This window comes from Diospyros lotus, chromosome 6, assembly GCF_014633365.1.
Source record: "Diospyros lotus cultivar Yz01 chromosome 6, ASM1463336v1, whole genome shotgun sequence".
Taxonomy (NCBI): domain Eukaryota; kingdom Viridiplantae; phylum Streptophyta; class Magnoliopsida; order Ericales; family Ebenaceae; genus Diospyros; species Diospyros lotus.
In genome coordinates, this window is record NC_068343.1 from 22,012,948 (window position 1) to 22,036,731 (window position 23,784).

Consider the following 23,784-nt stretch of genomic DNA (forward strand, 5'->3'; position numbering starts at 1 on the left):
CAAATCAGTAAATATGTATAAATTATCAAATATACAAACAATCACTGGACATACCCAGGAACCATGGATAACATTCAAAAACTATAGGCCTATAACTAGGCTATCAAAAAGGACCAAAACACGAGGATACATAGTAAACATTACTTTGTATAGAAAGGTTTTAATCCTATGAATGAGCCCCTCCACTGAAGGCTGAACATTATCAAAAATAAGGCAATTCCTTGCTGCCAATATTTGATGGACCGAACAAGCAAGGGCGATTTTCTTAGCATTGCATATCCAAGAGGATCCTCTGGCGTCTTTCTTCAGCCATTTGAGGGCACTAGGGATCGAAGTCATGGCTCTGAAAATGCCAAACCACGTTCTTATATGCTCCCAGACTGCCGAACTAACCGGGCAAAGGAAAAATAGATGGCCGACAGATTCCTCTACCCCATTACACAAGGGGCAGGTGCGGTCAATGTCCAAAAATAAGAGCTTGTCACAAGTTAGGATGCTGGACTGACGCAGCATGTAGCGCGTGTGTGAAAAAAACACACCAAAATAAACCCTTGAAAGAGCAAACTTCAATGGCCGAAACTTAGCTTTCAAGAAGACACAAAAACAAGACTGTTTTGCTAAGAAAACCTAAATAGGTTGCTGAAATTTATATTGATAAAACATAATTACAAACTCTAGATCCTATGCATATTTATAGTATTTGGCTAATCCAAATCCATCTAATATTTGTAAACAAAATCCAACTAGAATTCTAATAGAAATAAATCCTAAATAAAAGTCAACTAGAATCCTAATAAAAATAAAACCCTAATCAAATATGAAGTAGAATCTTAAATCAAGTAGAAACATGAAATAGAATCATAAATCAAGTAGAAATATAAAGTAGAATCCTAAATCAAGTAGAATTCTAAAACTTAAAAAGTATTAAAATAACATTATGGCACTACTATTTTGGTGATACTATTCCGGTTTGGTTGGGTCGGCCTTGGGCCGAGTCTTGATTGGTGACCGCATCATTCACCTTCACTTGAGAAAAAATTCAACGTCAAATTTTGATCCTATTTGAACAAATCCACATCCGGTAAGTACGAAGAGAGATTAGCTACATTGAATGTTTGGAAATACCCATATGATTAGGCAAATCCACAACATAAGCATTATCATTTATCTTCTTTGTAATCTTGTAAGGATCATACTTCTTTGGCTTGACCTTGTTCTGTTGTCCTGCTGGAATCCATTCCTTCTTCAAGAATATCATACCTTCATCTCCAATCTCAAATATCTTGTATTTTCTATACTTGTCAGCTGTCGCCTTGTACTTCTTATTTGTGCAACCTTTGCTTGACACCTTCCTGAACTGCTTGAACTTTTCTGCTAAGGGAACATGAGCAAAGACATTCCTCCCTTTCTTAGCCATATCTGCATTGGCATGGGTCCAACCATTGCTATGTTTGTTTCCCTCTACCTCCATTGTATTATTATTGTTAGATTGAGGATGTTGAACATTCCATCTTGAGCGCTTCTCTAATTTGGTAGATCTTATCACAAGTCTTTCTCCTCTCATTAGCTTTCTTGATTTTGACTCCTCAACGGCTTCTGAATTCATTCGTAGATTTTTCTTGCCAAGAGAAGCATTCTTTTGCAACTGTTTCGAATAAAAGCTTATTCCGTGACTACCAGCAGTTTCTCCATCAGTTAAAATATTGATGCTTGAATCCTGCTTTAGTCTAAGCACTTGATCAGCTATAGTAGCAGTTGAGTTAACTAGCCTAGGAGATCCAACACCCCTATCCACAAAGAGACCCATGTGACCATCTTGCTTTTGCAATTACAAAGGTGAATATGTGCTTATTGCCTTAGATTCAACCATGCTAGAGCTTGAATAAACTGTAGAAGGATTTGCTACCATGACCTCCATCTCCTTTACAGTCCCAAGTCGATCAGAAGAAACGCCACCATTATTGGGTTGTGAAGCAATGCTCCCCTCGGGACTGGAAAATACCCCAGTATGAGTCAATAACCTTGGAGTTTCTGTCATGTTAGCAGCATAAATCAGACCTGAGTTTGTAGACGTTGAGATTGCTGGGACAACATAATCTTCGAAATCAAGCTCCAAACTCATTGAAAATCCATTCGTTAGTTTATACTCATCGTTTCCCCAATGGTTGTGTTGTTGCGCATTCCTCCTAACCCCTTTACCACTAGGGTTGGCTATCATACGACCAAGATCATCCTCATCGTCGCTATAATCCATCATTGGTCTTCTAGGATTAATGAGGACAGGATTAATGGCTAGTCTTCCCGGTTTAACACAGCCAACTTGATTCATGCCATTAATCCGATTCCAATTATCCTTAACTCGTTGTAAAACGCTCAATTGGTTGCGAATTCGCTTCAATTGCTGCTCCATTGTACGAATTATTTCCCGTTGTTCTTCGATTGCTCTCCAAACCGCGGGCAGCCCCCAATCACCATCACAAGGCTGGTTACTACCGTTACCTTCAAGATTGGCCATCTGATTGGTTGATAAACCACTCTGATACCACCTGACGCAGCGTGTAACGCGTGTGTGAAAAAAACACACCAAAATAAATCCTTGAAAAAGCAAACTTCAATGGCCGAAACTTGGCTTTCAAGAAGACGCAAAAACAAGATTGTTTTGCTAAGAAAACCCAAATAGGTTGCTGAAATTTGTATTGATAAAACTTGATTACAAACTCTAAATCCTATGCATATTTATAGTATTTGGCTAAATCCAAATCCATCTAATATTTGTAAACAAAATCCAACTAGAATTCTAATAGAAATAAATCCTAAATAAAAGTCAACTGGAATCCTAATAAAAATAAAACCCTAATCAAACATGAAGTAGAATCCTAAATCAAGTAGAAACATGAAATAGAATCCTAAATCAAGTAGAAATATAAAGTAGAATCCTAAATCAAATAGAATTCTAAAACTTAAAAAGTATTAAAATAACATTATGGCAGTACTATTTTGGTGATACTGTTCCAGTTTGGTTGGGTCGGCCTTGGGCCGAGTCTTGATTGGTGACCGCATCATTTAGGATTCTAAAACTTAAGAAGTATTAAAATAACATTATGACACTACTATTTTGGTGATACTGTTCCGGTTTGGTTGGGCTGGCCTTAGGCCAAGTCTTGATTGGTGACCGCATCATGGACCTAACACATAACCATAACATGAAGGCATGCTTAGGAACAAGGCAGGGATGCCAAATTGTCTTTGCCCAAACCTTGGCATGCCCCTTCGGCTAAAAGAACTCATAGGCAGCTTGAACATCAAAAGTAGGACCATTGGCCCAGCTCTCAAGCAGGATCCTGGCAGCCTCCGCTGACCCTTGCGCCTCACACATGGCATCCCTAATAAGCATCATCCTTTTCATCAAAGGGGAGCCGTCATTCCGAACCTGCCTTTGCCAAATGGAAGCCGTATGCAAGAATTCCTGATGGATCCACTGAACCCACAAAGTGTCCTTTTTCCGATGAATGTCCCATAGGTTCTTGACAAGCAGCCCAGAATTCCAGCTTTTAAGATCCTTAAGGCCCAAGCCGCCCTCACATTTAGGCTTACAAACATCTTTCCAGGCGACAAGGGAGGCCTTGGAGTTCCAAAGGAAGTGTCTGCAAAGGATATAAATCTGCTCGAGGACAAGGAGAATGGTGCACCAAAAACATACCACACCTTGGATCACAGCACGGATAAGCTCCAGTCGCCCCGCATATGATAGGGAAGTTGCATGCCAAGCTTTAATATTATCCGAAATCTATGAAATAAGCGGATCATAGTGATTGACCCTAAGCTTAACCACTGCCAAAGGGATGCCAAGATACCGAAAAGGCATAACCCCTTTGGGAAAACCAGTCACATCAAGAATATGTTGGAGATTCTGACCCTCAATACTAGCAGTGAAGATGCTAGACTTAAGAGCATTGGCCTGCAAACCCGATTTAGCTTCAAAATCCTTAAGGCAATCCATAATGATACGAATAGATGGCTCGTCCCCTCTAGCGAATAGCATAAAATCATCAGCAAAAGCCAAATGAGTATCTTAAGCTTATTACACTTGGGGTGGAAATTGAAATTAGACCCATCTATAGCCAAATTGAGGGGCCAAGATAGGTATTCCAGGCATAACACAAACAAAAAGGGAGACAGGGGGTCTCCTTGCCGCAGGCCTCTCTGGCCTTTAAAGAACCCATGCATGCTACCATTGATAATCAAAGAATAGGATGCCGTAGACACACATTCAATAATCCACATAATAAACAAGGATGGGAAGCCAAGACCCTCCAAGACCTGCTGTAGGAAATGCCAACTTACAGAGTCATATGCTTTGCGGAGATCCACCTTAATGAGGCATCTCGGAGAAATTCTTTTCCGAGCATACTTGAGCATCAGCTCCTGCGCAAGCTGAACGTTTTCCGCCATGCTCCGGCCATGAATGAAAGCTGACTGGGCTTTGTCTATAACTGAATCGAGCAGAGGAGCCAGACGAGAGTCCAGAATTTTAGCTATAACCTTGTAAGTTACATTGCAGCAAGCTATGGGCCAAAAGTCTCCCATGGAATTGGATAATCTAGACTTGGGCACCAGGACAATAGCCGAATGGTTAATTTGCTTCAGGAGAATTCCTAAGGAGAAAAACTCCAAAACAGCTTGACAAAGCTGATCGCCCATAATACTCCAGGCCTTTTTGAAGAAGAGAGCAGTATAGCCACCTGGGGCCTTCTCATCCCCGATATCAAACACAGCCTCTTTTATCTCCTGAACACTGATCGCAAGAACCAGCCCCTCAACTTGATCCCTAGAAATTGAAGGCCCTAAACCAAGAATAGCTGGATCAATAGCATCACTGACAAACCCAGTGCCAAGCAGCTTTTGGTAAAAGCCTATGAATTCCTCAGCCACCTGATCCTGAGAAGAAGTAAGGGACCCATCCTCCCTAACCAGAGCAGCGATGTAATTACGTTTGGCATTTCTCTTGGCCATCGAATGAAAGAACTTGGTACACTTGTCACTATTCTTCAGTGCCAAGTGTTATCTTGGGAGCACTGGAAATTGTTTTATTAGACGAAATTATAGCCTCTCTCATGCGCACACACTCATAGATTTATCGAAACAAACCAGAATACAAAACAACAGAATATTGAATTGAAATAGGGATAGAAACAGAAACGCAAACCAACAAGAAACACCAGATTTATCCTGGTTCAGATTGCCCCTTAGGACAACCCTACATTCATTCTTAGAACCCTCCAAGAGCAGCCTTCTTTGATTGATTAGAACGAGATCAGTACAGCCTTAGTGCCCACAATTACAAGCATACAAGATTACAAAGAGCTATCACTAATTACACAACCTTTTCTCTTTAGCTTTCTCATGAATATCATGCATTACTAAATGCCAAGCCCTCTGCCCTATTTATAGAAAATTAGGATGTTAACTCCTAGGCAATTACATAACCGGGTATAGATATTACTGATTTACCCCCCAACTTAAATTCTAGTTACAAGTTGGCCACTGCCTATCTATACGCTCTGAGAAACTAATACGCACTTACTGCCAAAGCCACCATCATCCTTACTCGAGACAAAACAAAACTCTTAACAGAAAGAAACAATTTGTGATTTGAAATGAAAGAAAGCCATGGAGAAAGGGATGAAAGCCTTAGCTAAGAATGACACTTGGGAACTTCCAAATCTTCTAGTCAAAAAATTGGTGGTAGGATGTTATGGGTTTTTACTATGAAACACAAGTTTGATCGCATAATAGAGAGATTGAAAGCAAGGATTGTTACAAGAGGATTAACCAATACTGATGAAGTGGACTACCAAGAAACATTTGTTTATGTAGCAAGATGAACTCCATTCAGGTTCTTCTGTCTTGCACAGCTGATCTTGGATGGGACTTGCAACTATTAGATGTGAATAATGAATTCCAAAACATGGAGAAATAGGAAAGGAGGTGGAGATCCCTCTAGCTTCTCTTGTCAATAGATTGAAGGAAAGGTAATTCAAACTAAAGAAAGCTCCATATGGTCTTAAACAATCACCAAGAGCATGGTTTGAAAGATTCCAACAAGGCTATAATTGCTTGGGCTTACCAACAGAGCGATGATGATCATACTTTATTCATTAAGCAATGTCAGGGCAAGATTACAATCCTTATTGTATATGCAGATGGCATCATCTTGATAGAAAATGATCATGAAGAACTATCAAAATTGAAAAGTTATCCAGTTAAAAAAATTTGAGATCAAGGATCTAATAAGACTTTGATACTTCTTAGAATTGAAGTCACACAATCTGATAAGGACATCTTTACTTCACACAGAAAGTATGTTTATCTCCTAAAGAAACTGGTATGGTATGGTGTACACTAGTAGAAACACCTATTAAAACAAATCATGTCAATTTATCTGTTATTTAAATGCGGAAATGCTGATAAGATTAATCTAGGGAGATACAAGAGAATCGTGGGAAGGTTGATCTAAACATAGCATGAGTTGTTAGGGTGAGTCAATTTATGCATGACACCAGTACAACCCTCTCAGACATAGTTAATTGAGTCTTGAGATATCTAAAATCTGCTCCTGGAAAGGGATTGTTATTTGAAAACCGTGGACAGTTGAAGAGAGGCTTAAATTGAAGCTGTTGGAAGTCTCATATTACTACTTACAGCTGTTACATTTGCAGCTGTTACAGCTGTAAATGAACACCTATGCTTATTTTGGAAAGATTGACTTATTGGTACAGTATTATGGAAGATTGATTCTATGGAGGAAATCAGGGAAGACAGCAATTATTGATTGGAATTCATGTCTTGTATATAGGCTGTAATTAGAAGATTATTTCCTTGTATATAGTTTCCTTTTCTAGACTCCTAATCTGTAAATACCAATGATATAAATAAGAGGATTGCCCAGAGGTAGAGTGTCTTCTCTACTCTTTTAAATTAGCCTAATTGCCTGCTATTGCAACAGAAACTGATTTGTTGGGTTCACCAGATGATAGATCTACAACAGGCACGTTCACTGGTGGCAAGTTGATCACATGGAGAGGCAAGCAGCCAGGTGGGGGAGCGGGAACAAGTGTTGAGGCAGAATATAGAGCAATGGCCCATGGTATTTGTGAACTTTTGTGGCTCAAGAAAATTGTTAAGACTTAAAAATAATTAATAACGAACCTCTTGTCCTATTTTGTGGAAATAATGCTATGATTAATATTGCACAAAACCCAGTTTAGCATGACAGGACAAAGTGCATTAAGATGAATAGCTACCTCATCAAGGAAAAGTTAGACAACAGTCTACATACCTTTAATGAAGTCTAAACATCAGTTGGCTGACAATTTTTTACTAAGGGTCTTAGTTGTAAATTTTTCATTTTGCATATACTAAGATGGACATGAGAAATATCTGTCCACCACCTTGAGGGAGAGTGTTCATAGCTATAAACTTAGGGTGATTGATAACCACAATTTTTCTATTATTGATCCTGATGTAATCTTTCTTTATTTGAATTAATACCATAAATATGAGGGGTAGAGTCGAAAAGAAAGAGATAAACCTACAACCCTTTCTACATCATTCTTCTTCTTCCTACAACTATACCAATTTCCTATTAGCTTCATTTTTCAAACATATATTAACATTGGTACCAATATATGTTAGAAATTGACTGCTCATAGTCATTAACATCAACCATCCTCTAGCATGACAGCAATTTAAGCTTGTACCACAGAAAAGGTATAATCAAGGAGGCAAAAATATAATACAGAATCTTACTTCTCAATCTCCTCAAATTTCAAGTAGTACAAAGCCAACTGCAAGCGACGTAGCCGAGAAATCTTCAAGTCCCATCCTGCCATTTACATATACAGAATGATTTCAGAGCTGATGATGTGATATCACCCAGCTATAGAAAATATGCCAAACATAAATCTAAGGTATGTTATGCATGCATCCAGGGAAATAAAATTCATCTTAGTGCACCGTCTATCTCACGAGAGTTTTCCATGTAGCTAATAGCATTAAAGATAATGTCAAAATAAGCGGGTACGTTTTCCCAGAACTTCCAAATGTTGATAGGCCTCCGAAATAACAAAGCAACTAAACAACCATATTCAATAAACAGCAACTACCTACTACTTTTCTCAAGCTCCAAAATGTAGACAAAGCCTTCATTATTACTAAAGCCACCATTTTGATAAGAATGAATTTCATTCAAGGTGCTCCTGAACTTAAGTTTTTTTGATAATCGCTTCTCAAGGGAGGTTTCTATAAAACCTAAGACTGCCCAAGATATTGTGGGGAAGACAAAAAATAAATAGAAATTTCCACTCAAAGGCAAACTAAAATGAATGAGCAGCATATATGTTATCTTTAATAAGGCTAATTTGGGACATCATTAATCAAATTCTCGGTTCATATATTTAAGTTTTACTTGTTATTTGCTTGTTGATATAATTTTTTTGGATTTATTAGAGTATTTTGTAGATACACCTATGACTTTCATCCATCGGTTTTATTACGGATCATGCTCCATTTTTTAAGCATTTGACACTTCATTTTTATTAGGTCCAGATATTCACTTTACTAAAAGTTGAATTATTTGTTTGCCATTGCAAAGGCAAAATCAATTCCTTGTTCAATGTTCAACAACAATGACAATGACAAGTGGGGCTGGCTGCAAGAATTCTAGACCCCCAGACGTCTCTATCCATGATCATATCCTCTAGAAAGCCATTAGATCCTATGTCATTATATCCTATGTCATGTTTAAGGCTACAAAATGTTATTCTCATGGTACAATTCACAATAAAGTAACCCTTATTTCATCCATAAGACCTTAAAAAATCAAAGACTAAACAGTCTTGTCCCATCACCATACCTTTGGAGCTTTCAATTAAACACTACAGTACAAGCAGTTGCACGTCAGTATATCTACCAATTATCAATATTAGAATTAGCAATCTATAGTTCTCATAACTAAACTCAATTTTTTTAGCCAAATATTTTCAACAAACCCTTGAAATTTTCTTGACCTTTTTAAGACCAGGAACATGGAAGATTTCCTCACTTAGATCCACCACATGTCAATTGTAAGAAGCGTCATCATAAGTTCTAAAGCTGTCTGACAGCATGTACACTATCCTTTTTCATGTAAAAAAGATGCAATTCAAATTTTGTGGTTGCACAAATCTAACATTTCTAAGAAGGTTTCTCATTGCATCAAAAATATCATCACACACAAACTGATAAGATACTTTTTTGGGCACATGATACTGATTAAACATGTCCAATTTTTCCCCCTCAAGAACATGTGTTCAAAATGAATATATGTATTTACATCATGTAAGCAAATGAAAAACCAAAAAGTTTGAAGAAAGTAAAATGGAAACATACCATCATCACAAGCCTTAATCCCACTAGATGGGGGCTGTCTAAATGGATTCTAAACTCACCAATCATTTCTATTCATCTCACATGTTTCCAAGCCATCTTAGTTTTGTCTTGCATATCTTATTTTCATTAGGCATTATTCCAACCTTTTTATGGATAATCTCATTTCTAATTCTATATTTCCGTGCATGACCACACATTCATAGTAATATCTTCATCTAGGTACATTACATTTTGCACGTATTGGTTCTTACTACCCAATAGTTTATGCCAAGCAACAAAGTTGGTCTTATAATTGTCCAATAAAATCTCTTTTTTAACTTTAAAGAGATTTTACAATTTCATAATTTGCTAGAAGCACAACCCCAATTCAATCATTTTTACTTGATTCTACCGGTAACATCTTCAATATCCCTTTTCTTAACAATTGATGCAATATATCTAAACTGACTATTTTGGTAACATAAATATACTTGTAATGAAAGGAGTACAGGAACAGTTATATTCTTAAATATAAGTATAAAATATTTATACATTTATTGGCATGTCCCACCCACTGGTGTCCTAATATTTTCAAAGTTTATCGTGTGATGCCAAGTCCGCATATGTGCTTCTTGAACACAAATCAAGCTTCTAATCCACCAATTGAATTTGTCAATAGAAACTGTTAGAAAGATTAAAATAGAATTATCGGGTTTATCTCTTATGGCCAAGAATAAGAAGATAAAAGAGGAGAGAAATTCAAGGGATGAAGTGATAAGGTTGTTAGGGGATAAGGAGACAAAGCAGTGTGAAGAAGATAACTCCAACAACTGTGTCAAATTTCTTAATTCAAATCCGTAAATCTGTTCCTATAGTTTAGTAGAGAGTCATTCCTATTTTTTAGGAAATATTTTGTATAGTCATGCGTATAAATACATCTCATTGTCACATACAGGAATAGTTATATTCTTAAATATAAGTATAAAATATTTATTCTGAAGAAACAAGGTAGAAAAATTATGGAATCACACCTCCATGTATAATTCACTGATCTGTAAGGTATATATACGCAAAAGTCCTAAAAAATCTGCAAAAAAACCTCCTAAATATTCTCCTATTTTATAGGAGTAGATTAATACACTTTATCTATCTACTTTACAGATTTAGATCAACAAGAATTTGGATAACTTGAGACTGAACTATCATCATTCTTTCTTATCTTTTAAACTGAATTTCCTGATTGCCTTTTTCTATTCCTTTTCTTCTTCCAACAGTCTCTCAAGCTGAGGAATAGATGTCAATCATTCCCAACTTGCCTCTAAGTGATTCAAAACTTTGTTTTTGCATTGTTTTAGTTAAGATATCTGCTTGTTGATCTTCAATAGGAACATAAGTGAGTCTTATGTCTCCTTCTTCCATCTCTTGCTTGACAAAATGCCTGTCAATTCTGACATGCTTCATCCGGTCATACTGCACTGGATTATTTACAATGTCGATAGTTGATTTGTTATCACTATAGAGTAGTTTAGGAGATGATATAGGCATAGAAAGATCTTTCATTAGTCTTTCTATCCATATTATCTCACAAATCCTTTGTGCAATGGCTCGATCCTCAGCTTCTACTCTGCTACAAGCAACAACTTATTGTTTCTTGCTCCTCCAAGTTACTAACTTTCCCCACAGCTTGGTACTATACCCTAATGTGGATCTACTATCCTCAATAGAACCTGCCCAATCAGAATCTGCATAGCCAATAATTCCTCTATCTTGATTTTTCTTGAACAGTAGCCTTTTCCAGGTGTTCCTTTGAGATACCTGAGGATATGGTAAGCTGCTTCAAGATGTCTTTTAGTTGGTAAGCGCATGAATTGGCTGATGGTGCTCACAACATAGGCAATATCTGGCCTTGTGTGAGATAGATAGATAAGCTTCCCTACCAAGCATTGATACCTTCCTTTGTTAACTTGATATTCTTCTTTCTCAACTTGATATTCTTCTTTGTCTTCTTTTTTCTTCCAACTGGGCTCTAAGGGAGTCCTTGTTGGTTTACACCCTAGTTTGCCTGTTTCCCTTAGCAAATCTAGGGTGTATTTTCTTTGAGATATGAAGATACCCTCCTTGCTTCTTGCCACTTCCAATCCAAGGAAGTATCTTAATTATCATAACTCTTTTACCTCAAATGCTTGTCTCAGTTGATGCTTTAACTTCTCAATTTCTTGGCTATTGTCTCCTGTGATGATGATATCATCTACATAAACTATCAAAATTGTTCTCCTTCCATCAACTTCTATCCTTGTGAAAAGAGTGTGATTTGTCTGCTCTTGCTTGTATCCAAGCTTGTGTAAGGTATCACTAAACCTCGTAAACCATGCTTTAGGAGATTGTTTAAGACCATATAGTGATTTCTTTAGCTTGCATACTTTCCCTCTTGGGTTATTTTCCTCAAAACCCGACAGTATTCTCATATAGATTTCTTTTTCCAACTCACCATTCAAGAAAGCATTTTTCATATCCAATTGATGTAGTCTCTAGTCTAGATTTACTACCAAGGATAATAAAACCCAAATGGAATTTAGTTTAACCACTGGAGCAAATGTTTCCTCGTAGTCCAAGCCTTGAGTTTGAGTGAATCCTTGAGCTAAAAGTCCTGCCTTGTACCTGTCAAATACTCTCATCAGATTTATACTTCATAGTAAACACCCACTTGGTGCCTACTTCTTTCTTTCCCTCTAGTAGCTCCATAATTTCCCAAGTATCATTCTTTTCCAAAGCTTTGATTTCTTCCAAAACTACTACCTTCCACTTTTCATCTTATAGTGCCAGATAAATATCTCTAGGAATAGCCACACTATCAAGAAGACTGACAGTAAATGATCGATATTGAGGAGATAATCTTAAGTGTTCGAGATAATTTGAGATAGGATGTTTTATGCAGGATCTCACCCCTTTTCTTAGGGCAATTGGAAATTGGAATGCCTAGATCATCTTCTTTTCCATTTTCCAGTCTGTTTTGTGCCTCAACATCTCTTATAGCCACATTTTCTAGACTTATCTCTGGATTAGATGATTTGGTTGGCTGAGGATCATGAGGCCTTCTGGAATAAACCATTAATGGTGGTTTATTCTAGACTTGATCATCTTCTTGAATTGTAGCGTTTGCTTTCTCTCCCAATTGATGGTTTAAGGCTAGAGGAATAGAATCTGAATTGGATTCAAGATTGATCTGGGATGTTTCAGGATTAAAAACAAGGGTTGGTAAAGGAGCAATAAGTGGAGTAGGAGAAGAATCAAGTATAGGTATAATTGTACTCCAAAAATCTTCTATTTTGGAGGTATTTCCTGGCGGAGGGTTGTCTTCAAAATAAGGCTGATGCTCGATGAAAAAGACATCACAGGACAATAAATTTTCAGGTAGTGGGGTTATAGCACTTTTATCCTTGCTAAATAAGAGAGTATCCAACAAATATGCACTTGAGTGCTTTTGCGTCCAACAGAATCCCACACAGGCCAATTTGCACATCACCTTGTGGCCATTTGCCACAGTCACTGATAATGGTTGAGTCCTTGTTAGCTCACACTTCAACTTTTTAGCAATGCCTTCATCAAACTATGGGTGCTTCCACTATCAATTAGCACCATCAATGTACTGTCCTAAGCTTTTCCTTCCACCCTTATGATCTTACTGTTAGTGGTTAGACCCCTAAGGGAATGGAGAGAGATCTCCACACTTTCATCCCTTCCCAATCTACTTGAATGTTAGCCCCATCATCAACTTCCTTTGCTTCGTCTTCTCCTTCCAATAGTAGGAGTTGTCTCCAGCATTGATGCCCCGGAGTGTACTGTTCCCCACAATGGAAGCACAACCCTACTTGTCTCCTTTGTTCTGCAATTTTTCCACTAGTTATGGGAACGAGAACAATAACTAAAGACCTACTCACCCCTTTCCTTCCTTGGTTATTTCTTCCCCCTTCTCTACTTACTTCCTCATTGCCATATTGAATGACGCCAGAATTTATACCCTTCATTTGCCATCTCTATTTTCTCATCAATGCTTCTACCAACAACTCATGTAATCTTGCACACTCGACAGCTTGTTTTATGGTTTTGGGTTGTAACATGTTATACCTAGGGTCACTGGAACTATTTTCTTGGACAGGAATTCTACCACACTTACTCTCACACACTCACAGAGTTGACCTTAGGAACAGATTTAAAAGAGTCAACAAAAAATAATAAACAGAAATTAAAGGAATTGACAAAAGACAAAGTTAGAGCAATCAAACCAAACAAGAACACCGAGGATTATTCTGGTTCAAACTGATTTACATCAGTCCTACATTCAGCCTTCAAAGAGAGCAATCCACTATAATCTTGATGAAGAATAGTACAATCAATCACTTGCACATCCCCACAACCCTCATTGATACACTCGAGAACCCTCATTGCAGATTACAAAGCTTTCTCTCAAACTTTCCTCTAAGAGTACAACACTCGACTCAATGAGAATGATCAGATTTCCAGTCATTCAATAGACTACCTATCGCCTCCTATTTATAGACATAAGAGGCAGTAGTTACAAGAGAGAGAGAGAACCCAGAATAAAATACCCTATTTACCCCTCACTTAAATACATGCAAATTAGACTTTTATTCCTAATTTGCTACTGTCGAAAAATAATCTAACATGATCCAAATCTTCTATATTATTTAGCCACTCAAATGCAAAACTCAAGTAACATAACATCTTCATAGTGGGTCTCAACTCTTCACTCAGCCCACTCACAAAACTAGAGACAAAGTATCCCTCCGTGAGGTGTGGATTTAAAATTAGCATAAGTGAGTTAAGCTCTTCAAACCGTAATTGATATGATTGAACTAATCCCTCCTATTGTAGCTTGTTAAACTCCTCCACTACGTCCATCATATTTTGGTCCCCAAATCATTAGCATAGATTGTCCAGAAATTCAGCCCAACGGCCCCCATCCTTCACTCATGTCCATCCTTGGAACCAAGGGTCCCCAGCATCATTGAGGTAAGTAGCAGCGAGAGTCACACACAACTATTCAGGTATATTGTATAATACTAAACATCCTCTCACATCAATGTACCCACCACCTTGGGTTCACACCGTCAAACATCGGGATCTCCAACTTCGATATTGGAAAACAAGGCTGATAAGCAATAGCCTGGATTCCTTTCCTTCTTTCCATTGTGTTCTCCCCTATCACACCTTGTTCTGCCACGAATTCTAAGGTGTCCTCAGTCTGTTGGGCAAGCATATACACCAGTAAGATCGGATCAAATCTCTCCCTGGGAGGGAATTCAGGAGAGAGTCTTACCTGGTTGTTGCTCGTAAACATCCTCATGAACTGTTACATCTGATCCCTCAATTGATTGTGCTGATCTCGGCTTTCTTCACGCCACCATTCCATGGCCCCATCAATCCTCCTCTCCACCACTGACTCCATAGACGACTCCATATTTCCCATTCTGATCTGCATATCTACCACTATCGTTGTAACCTGTTGCAACTGTACCTCCATCTGTTTCATGTGGGTGCCGTCGGCCATAATGAAAAAGGGAGAGTACCAGAACCACCGCCCAAGACCGTGCTTTGATACCAAAATGTTATAATTGAATCTAACAGAGGAGAATTCTCCTCGAACTTGGGAAGAACTATGGAAAGAGGGGAAGATAAAAGAGGGAATTGAGAGAGAGAATTAGGCAGGAGAAATGAATCAATTCTATTTCCTGAATGATCCTTAGGAGCGGCATCAATCGTTATTTAAACTAATCCAACTCAAGAAAGGCACCAACTACTCCCTCCAGTTCAAATGTTACAAATTATTTGAAAAATTGAATTAGGCCTAACTACCTAACCGAAATTCCCACCTACCAAACCCGCCAATTACAGCCATTGTCCCATGATAGTCTAAGACAACCTACTATTCTTGGTACTGTTTCAAATTCAAACATTAAACTTTGGCACAATAAACTAGGCATCCAAGCTTTTTCTTATTTGAAACATTTGTAGCCTTAGTTCTTCATTAATAAAGATCATTTTTTGTTTCATTGTGATCATTGTGTTTTTGGCGAGCAATCTAGAACACATCATCCTCCCCATCCCTATAAACCATCTACTCCCTTTCATCTTATACATAGTGATGTATGGGGTCCATATAGAGTACCTAATTTAACTAGTGGATGATGATTTGTTACATTTATAGATGACCATACCCGGGTTTGTTGGGTTTACCTAATGAAAGAAAAGTCTAAAGTGAACATCATCTTCAAACAATTCCATAAATTCATTACCAATGTTTTCCAGTCTTCAATTCATACTCTACAAATAGATAATGGGAGGGAGTATTTTTCTCATAAGCTAAACCAATATCTTGAAGAGCATGGCATATTCCATCAAAGCTCGTGCTTACCCCCCCCCCCCCCAAAAAAAAAAAAAAAAAACAAAACAAAAAAAAATAGCATTGCACAAAGGAAAAATCGTCACTTCTACTTATCTCATTAATCGACTTCCATCGAAAATTCTGCAATATCGTACTCCTATCAGCGAACTATTTTCTATATTTCCCTCCTCTAGAGTTCATAATTCTCTCCCAATTTGGGTGTTTGGCTGCATAGTTTTTGTTCATACTATCCAATCTACTCGAGGTAAATTTGATCCTAAGGCACTTAAGTGTGTCTTCCTTGGTTATTCACCAAAATAAAAATGCTACAAGTGTTCAAAACATTTTTTTATTTCATGTGATATTTCCTTTGACAAAAATCAAACCTTCTATCCCAAAGTTTCTCTCCAGGGGGAGCATGATAATCAAGGAGACAAACATTGGGATCCAACTATTTCTATACCTGTAGCCTTACCCGAGTTGCCTCAAACCGAGCCTACCACTACTTCTTCCACTACTCGAGTCTTAGGTTAAGGGGGAGAGTTGTACACAAATTCTAAACCAGTCTTGGTATACTCTAGGAGACCACAAGCTCCAATACAAAGTCATAAATCCGAGTCGATGGCAAATCCTCCTATAACAAATTCTCAAGTGATTTCAAGCATTTATTATTAAAGTTAATGGAATCCGAGTGCCAAAAGATATTCATGAGGCTCTCAAGACCCGAAATGGAAGGAGGTTGTATTAGAAGAGATAAAGGCACTAAATGAGAATGAAACTTTAGAGATGGTAGATTTACTTGAAGGAAAAAATACAGTTGGCAGCAAATGGGTTTTCACAATTAAATATAGACCGGATGGCACAGTTGAAAGGTACAAAGCAAGACTGGTGGCACAAGGTTTCACTCAAACATATGGGATTGACTACAAGGAGACATTTGCACCAATAGCAAAATTGAACTCTATTAGGGTTCTGTTGTCTATTACTGCAAATTTGGATTGTAAATTACACCAACTAGATATCAAGAATGCAATCTTGAATGGCACGTTAGAGGAGGAGGTGTATATGAAGACTCCACCAAGATTTGAGGATCAGGAAGGGTCTGTCAAGGTATATAAACTTAAAAAGTCCCTTTATGGCTTAAAACAATCTCCAAGGGCATGGTTCACTCAATTCAATATTGTAATGAAGTAGCTTGACTATAAACAAAGGCAAGCAGATCACACTCTATTTATAAAAAAATGGTTAAGAGTCTAGAAAACAACCAATTCTTATTGTTTATGTTGATGATATGGTAATTACAAGAGAAGCTATAGGCCAATTTCAAAGTGAAACATCTAGGAGCTCTCAAATATTTCCTAGGTACGGAAATTGCAAGAAGTAGAACAGGAATCTTTATTTCACAAAGAAAGTACACCCTAGATTTGCTTAAAGAAACAGGTAAGCTTGGATGTAGACCAATTGGAACACTCTTAGAACAAAATTGGAAGCATAAAGTATCAAAGGAAGATCCACCACTAGATCGAAATAGATATCAACATTTAGTAGGCAAACTAATCTACTTGTCTCTAACTAGACTTGAAATTGCTTTTAGTGTAAGTATTGTTAGTTAATTTATGCATGTTTCCACTTAAAAACACTTGGATGCAATGAATCAGATTTTGAGATATCTCAAGGAAAGTCCAAGTAAAGGGTTACTATTAAAGAAAACTGTGGACAAGAATATAGTTTGGTACTCAAATACAGATTTGGATACTTAGATGCAGATTGGGCAGGAGCTATTGAAGATAGCAAGTCTACAACTGAATATTGCACAAAGGTGTGGGGAAATCTGGTTACCTAAAGAAGTAAAAAGCAATCTTTAGTAGCTCACAGCAATGCAAAAGCTAAATACAAAGCCATAGCTCAAGGAATATGTGAGCTTATCTAGATACAGATGTTGATGTCTCATGTTTGAATTAAATCTACCTTTAACTGGTCCATGAAGTTGTTTAGTGATAGTAAATTAATGATAAGAATAGTCCATACCCCAGTCCAACATGGCAAGATGAAGCATATGAGAATTGATAAAAAATTTATTAAGTTTGAAATACAAAGTGGGGTTGTCACTCTTTCATATATCTCTACTAAGTCTCAAGAAGCAAATGTTCTTACAAAGGCTTTGGTTAAACCAGGATTTGATCTATCTGTGAGCAAGCTGGGAATGATTAGCATCTATTCACCAACTTGAGGAGGAGTGTTGGAAAGATTAAAATAGAATTATTAGGTTTATCTCTTATGGCCAAGAATAAGAAGATAAAAGAGATAAGAGAAATTCATGGGATGAAATAATAAGATTGTTAGGGGATAAGGAAATAAAGTAGTGTGAAGAAGATAACTCCAGCAACTCTTATCAAATTTCTTAATTCAAATCTGTAAATCTGTTCCTATGGTTTAGGAGATAGTTATTCCTACTTTTTAGGAGATATTTTGTGTAGTGGTGTGTATAAATGCATCCCATTGTCATAGAAATAAATCAGAGCTTCCATTTAATCGAGTAATCTCCCTTAGTTACTCAAGTAAGTTCAGTTCACTGTTTCTTGTCATTTGTTCAGAAACTAATTGAGAACTTCACAGAAATGAGCATAAAAACTTGAAAAAATCATGTCACCTTTAGTCTGCCATATCCTAAATTAACTATCGTAAAAGGCCGAAAGGCATTTAAATAAAACGGATCGTCAGACTCTGTATTAATATCATGATATTTATCTCATATTCATTTCCTCACACACCTCATTTGTTTTGTCATTCTTGCATAACTAATATCTTAACAGTGGTAGACTCCCAAAAAATGTAGGATGATCCGATTCAATAGAAAAAAATTACAATCCGATTATAGCCGAAAAGAAAGAAACAGGAAACAGGGCAATTCGAGAGGGCCTTAATCTCTCCAAACACCACTGTAAATTCTTCGCCCCCTCCTCACCTGCCACCACCTCCCGTTTATTCACTCCCTCTCTAACGGAATTGGAATCGCACATGTAGGTTATTACACAACCTCGTAATTCCTATTCTACCCCTCCTCCACCTGGCTGGCTATTACAACCAGCAGCCTAATTCCCAAACTATCCCCAATTCCTTGGACGCCTTTGGTACGTCCAGTGAATCGGGGGTCTATCAACACTCCCTCCCCCAACTTTCACCTTGTCCTCAAGGTGGAAAAATGAAAACTGCGGTTGGATCACTGAGTAGGGCTCCCAAGTGGCTTCCAATGGTGGAAGCCCCTTCCATTGAATCAACACTTCTACTCCTCGCATGTTCTAGCCAGCCCCCGACCGCACTTGTAGCACTACTGATAGTTCCACCACCATTTCCAAGTCTTCATTAAGCTGTTGGGCCAGCTCCATAGTGGCCTTCATTGCACCCTTAGCCTCCCGTAGTTGGACACGTGAAATGTAGGGTGGATTTGGCAATGTGGTGGCAGTTTCAATTTGTAAGGTACAGGACCTACCTCCTCCTCAATCTAAAATGGGCCATAATAACGGGCAGTTAGTTTCTCATTTGTACGAGCAGCCAAAGACCTTTGTCGATACAGCCTTAATTTCAAATAAACTAAGTCTCCTTCCTGGAACTTCACTTCTTTTCTTTCCCGATCTGCTCTCTTCTTCATCACTGCCTGTGCCCTCAATAGTTGTGCTTTCAATTCATCTAGGATCACATCCCTTTCAATCATTTGCTGCTCCACCATCGAGATAGGGGTAGTTCCCTTCTCAAACCGCAATAAGGGAGGCGGTTCCCTCCCATACACCACTTGAAAGGGGGTTAACTTGGCAGCTATGTGATAGGAGGTATTGTACCATAATTTAGCCCAAGGTAACCAAGTGAACCATGCCTTCGATTTGGAGGAAGCAAAACATCTTAAGTAGGTCTCCAAAGTCCAGTTGAGTACCTCGGTTTGCCCATCCGTTTGTGGGTGATAGGTTGTACTTCTTTTGAGTTTGGGGCCCTGTAGCCGAAAAATCTCCTCTCAAAATTTGCTCATAAAAATTTTGTCTTTATCTGACACAATAGACCTAGGAACTCCATGGAGCCTCACCACTTCCCTGATAAAAGTTCCAGCCACATCCCCAGCTATAAATGGATGTTTAAGGCCAATATAATGTCCATACTTGCTAAGTCGATCCACCACGACCAAGATTGAGTCCACCTTGTTAGATTTTGGTAGTCCTTCAATAAAGTCCATGGCGATGTCGTCCCAAATTTGGTTAGGAATCGGTAGTGGCTGCAACAGTCCCCCCAATGCCAAGGTGATATATTTGTTTTGTTGACAAGTCGAACACTCACTTACATACCGATGCACGTCCTTCTTCATACCCGGCCAATAAACATTCGTCGTCACCCTCTTGTAAGTTTTTAAGAACCCTGAATGACATCCCATGCTTCCATCATGCCCTTCCTGGAGTATCAACGGAATTAGTGCGGATCCCTAGGGTAAGTAAAGTTGTCCCTTGTAGACAAGATGCTTGTCCACCAATTGGAAATTAGGATGGGAGGAGGGGTCAATTTGTAACTCTTGGATAATTCTTTGCAGTCCTTCATCAGCGTCTACCTCACTTGCCACCCTCTCCAATTGGACCACCCTAGGCACTGTTAAAGCCACCAAAGTTGTTGCGTGGCAGATCCTAGACAGCCCATCAGCCGCCTTATTCTCCATCTCATATTGGAATGTGATAAAAGAGATAAGATGATAAGAAGAAGAATTTTAAATCAAAGACAGTTGAGAAGATAAAGAAAGGATAAGAAGTTACAAATGAAGTAGTTCCATAGCGATACAAGAGAATTATCTTTCAAGTTTGAATCCTATCATATTTGTTGTTGTACTATATTTAACTTTTGTATTTTGAATTCCTATATTCTAGGAGCAAACTAAGGCCTACTCATGTATATATACCTCGTTGGAGATCAAATACAAGTGTGAAAATAATTCATTTTGTTCACCTCCAGTTTTACTTAGAATATTCCTACCTCGGGTTTTCTATTTGTTCAATAATAATATCTCCAAATTAATAATATAAGAAAAAGAATTATACAACTGATGATGCAAATACATAAATGTAGCCATCATCATCATCATTGCACCTTATCCTAACCAAGTTAGGGTTAGTGACACAACATTCATAATGTCAACTAACTTCTAAAAATCACATAGAGAATACAAAGTCATGCAAAAGAACAATGCGACAACCCTCTAGTAAGAAAATAATGAGATAAAATTCCAACACTATCTTTATATAGAAAAATTTCATGTCATAGCGGTGACTGAAGATAATTGATATAGTTCTATTCCATCACATCATTGATATTGTGAGACCAACTTATACAACATGGAAACAAGACTAAAATATGTAAATGTAAAATTTAAAAAATAAATAAATTATGTGAGAATAATGAGGTTAAACAAATGTAATACATTTTAAAAAATAAGGTTAAGTGAAAATAAGTAATAGGTTAAGATATTAAACATAATTAACCCTGAACACTAATCAATTTTATGAATAATTTCTTAGTCTCCATCTCTCTAGATTTATGATGAAACAACTTTTCACATTATCAACTATCATTCTGAAATATTATTGACTTTTCATTTATATCCTTAATCCCCACCCTTATCTCAAATTTCTCTCTATATTTATATGTGTAACACCCAGATTTTTAAAAATAAAAAGTTGTGATGAAAGGGATTATCATAATTGTGGAGGGATTAGGATTCAAGACTTAATTTGAAGATAAATTAGAAAGAGATGTAGATACTAATTAAAGAGAATTTGGCAAGGCTAAGGGTAAGTCAAAAATTGTGATGAAAGGGATAATCATAGTTGTGGAGGGATTAGGATTCAAAAATTAATTTGAAGATAAATTAGAAAGAGATGTAGATACAAATTAAAAAGAATTTGGCAAGGCTTAGGATAAGTCAAAATTGGGAACCAATCAATTCCTTGTAGAAGAGGGAATTATTCATCTAAAGTTCGAAGGCAAACCAATTCTGTGTTGAAAATGGATTAGGATTGATGATTAAATTTTGAGGATAAATTAGAAGAAAAACTTATATATTATCCTATTAGGATTTGATAAGGCTTATGATTAACTGGAAAATTAGAAACGAAGGTGAATAATTGAATCCAAAACCAGATAGGAATTGGATGAACCCTAAGAATTATAAATACAAGCTTAGAGAAGGATTAAATTATCAAACTTTGAGCTATGGGAATCAAGGAGAAGCACATCACTAGATATTTGTGGATTTTCTCTACTAAGGGGTCAGGTGAGTGATTATTTCTGCTTATTTCTGCTATACTACATTTTTGGAAAATTTATTCCCATGCATGCTTTGAAAATTATCATGTCAAATTCTTTAGTTTGTTATTTGAAATATATGCGTGAATTGAGGATTTCTGAAAATAAATTGAGAACATGGAATTCTTAAATTGTTTTGAAAAGCATGAAAAGAATTTTGTGAATGTGCTAGCTTTCTGGAAATCCAATGTTGAGAACTTTTCTACAGCGGTGCAAATCTAGGATTATGGGTACTTGCTAGATCCATAGAGATTTTGGACTACCTTGTACATTGAGGGACTCTTAAGAATTGTGGTTCTCATGGCATTGATAAATCTAGGGCTATACTGCCTATTGGTATTCTGTTGTGATAATGATTAATGGATGTAAACTTTGGTACCTATGCATGTTATACGAACTAAATCTTTTGTAGATATACAAAATGTATTGGGAATATTTGAGAATTCATGAAAATTGAAATATAATCTTATTGTATATGTATGAAATCTTTATCTTGGATTAGTAGGGCTAGACGTGTACTCAGCATGGGGGATGTAAGTTAACTTAGTTTAGGATATCTTATTTTCAGTTACTTTTATTTCGGTTACGTAAATCTTGAGGATGTTAGTGAATTATTGCTTTAGTTAGGGTAAATTACCCAAAAAAAAATGCTGAACTTTTATGTTTGTTAAAATTTTAGAACGAAATTTTAATTTTTGCAATTCACTAACTTAACTTTAACTTTGTTACAATTTCATAATGAAATTTTAATTTTTGCAGTTCACTTACTGAACTTGTAAATTACAATCATAGAACGTTGTTAGAAAAAGTCAGGTTTTACCTTCAAAAAAAACTTAAAAACATGTTATATCACAAACAAAGGGTGCCACAAAATTGTAAATTCAGTTAGTGAATTGCAAAAATTAGAAGTTCATTAGAAAATTGTAACAAACCTAAAAGTTTGATTTGAATCGCAAAAAATAAAAGTTCATTCTAAAATTGTAACAAACCTAAAAGTTCAATTTTTTTTTTTTTTTTTTTTGTAATTTACCCTTTTAGTTGCTTCAGTTATGAATATTGGGCTATTTTCTTCGATAATAATATGGATGAATGTTTAGGGTTGATGAAGCCTTGGCATATGGTTGATAGCTAGTTACACAACCCATAGAGGGGGTTGGGACAATATGTGTATTCATATTTTTTTCCTGTACACTTTTTTCTCACTCTTGAATAATTCCTAGAAACCAAGAAAGTATTAGAGAATGAAGAGTTCCAACTTTTAATAGAGCTTTCAATCACACTTAATAAATTACAACTCGATGGCAACTACACATATCTCAACATACAAAAGCCAATAAAGTATTTACTTACTCTACCTTATAGCACTGCACTCTTAAAGAAAGTTTTCCATCTAGAGACAGAAACGCTATGAACATGGAGAGAGAATACCTGAGCTGTTTCTTTCTCTCTTTGTGGATTTCTCCGTGATGGATCACTCCCTCATCCTCACTCGCAGTCTCCCTCCCTTAACCTCTCTTTCCACCTCACTTTGCTGTCTCTCTTTCAATCTGACAACCTCACTCTTAACTTTCTCCACTGAAATGGTGAAGATATACCTTTTCAGTGTGAGCAGTGCGCAGAAAGGACCTTCCTCAGATGGC

General features: G+C 37.1%; 1 protein-coding gene across 4 annotated transcripts in view; it reads right to left on the reverse strand.

Moving 5' to 3' along the window:
• The window catches only part of LOC127804771 (uncharacterized), a 116,253-nt gene that overhangs the window by 87,413 nt on the left and 5,056 nt on the right, over positions 1 to 23,784 (reverse strand). For all 4 annotated transcript variants that reach the window (XR_008023724.1, XM_052341769.1, XM_052341768.1 and 1 more), the window contains one exon: positions 7,810 to 7,885. Coding sequence is in view for 3 of the 4 variants with exons in the window: in XM_052341769.1 (XP_052197729.1) it covers positions 7,810 to 7,885 (76 nt within the window). In the remaining variant the exon portion in view is untranslated. The remainder of the gene's footprint in view (positions 1 to 7,809; positions 7,886 to 23,784) is intronic.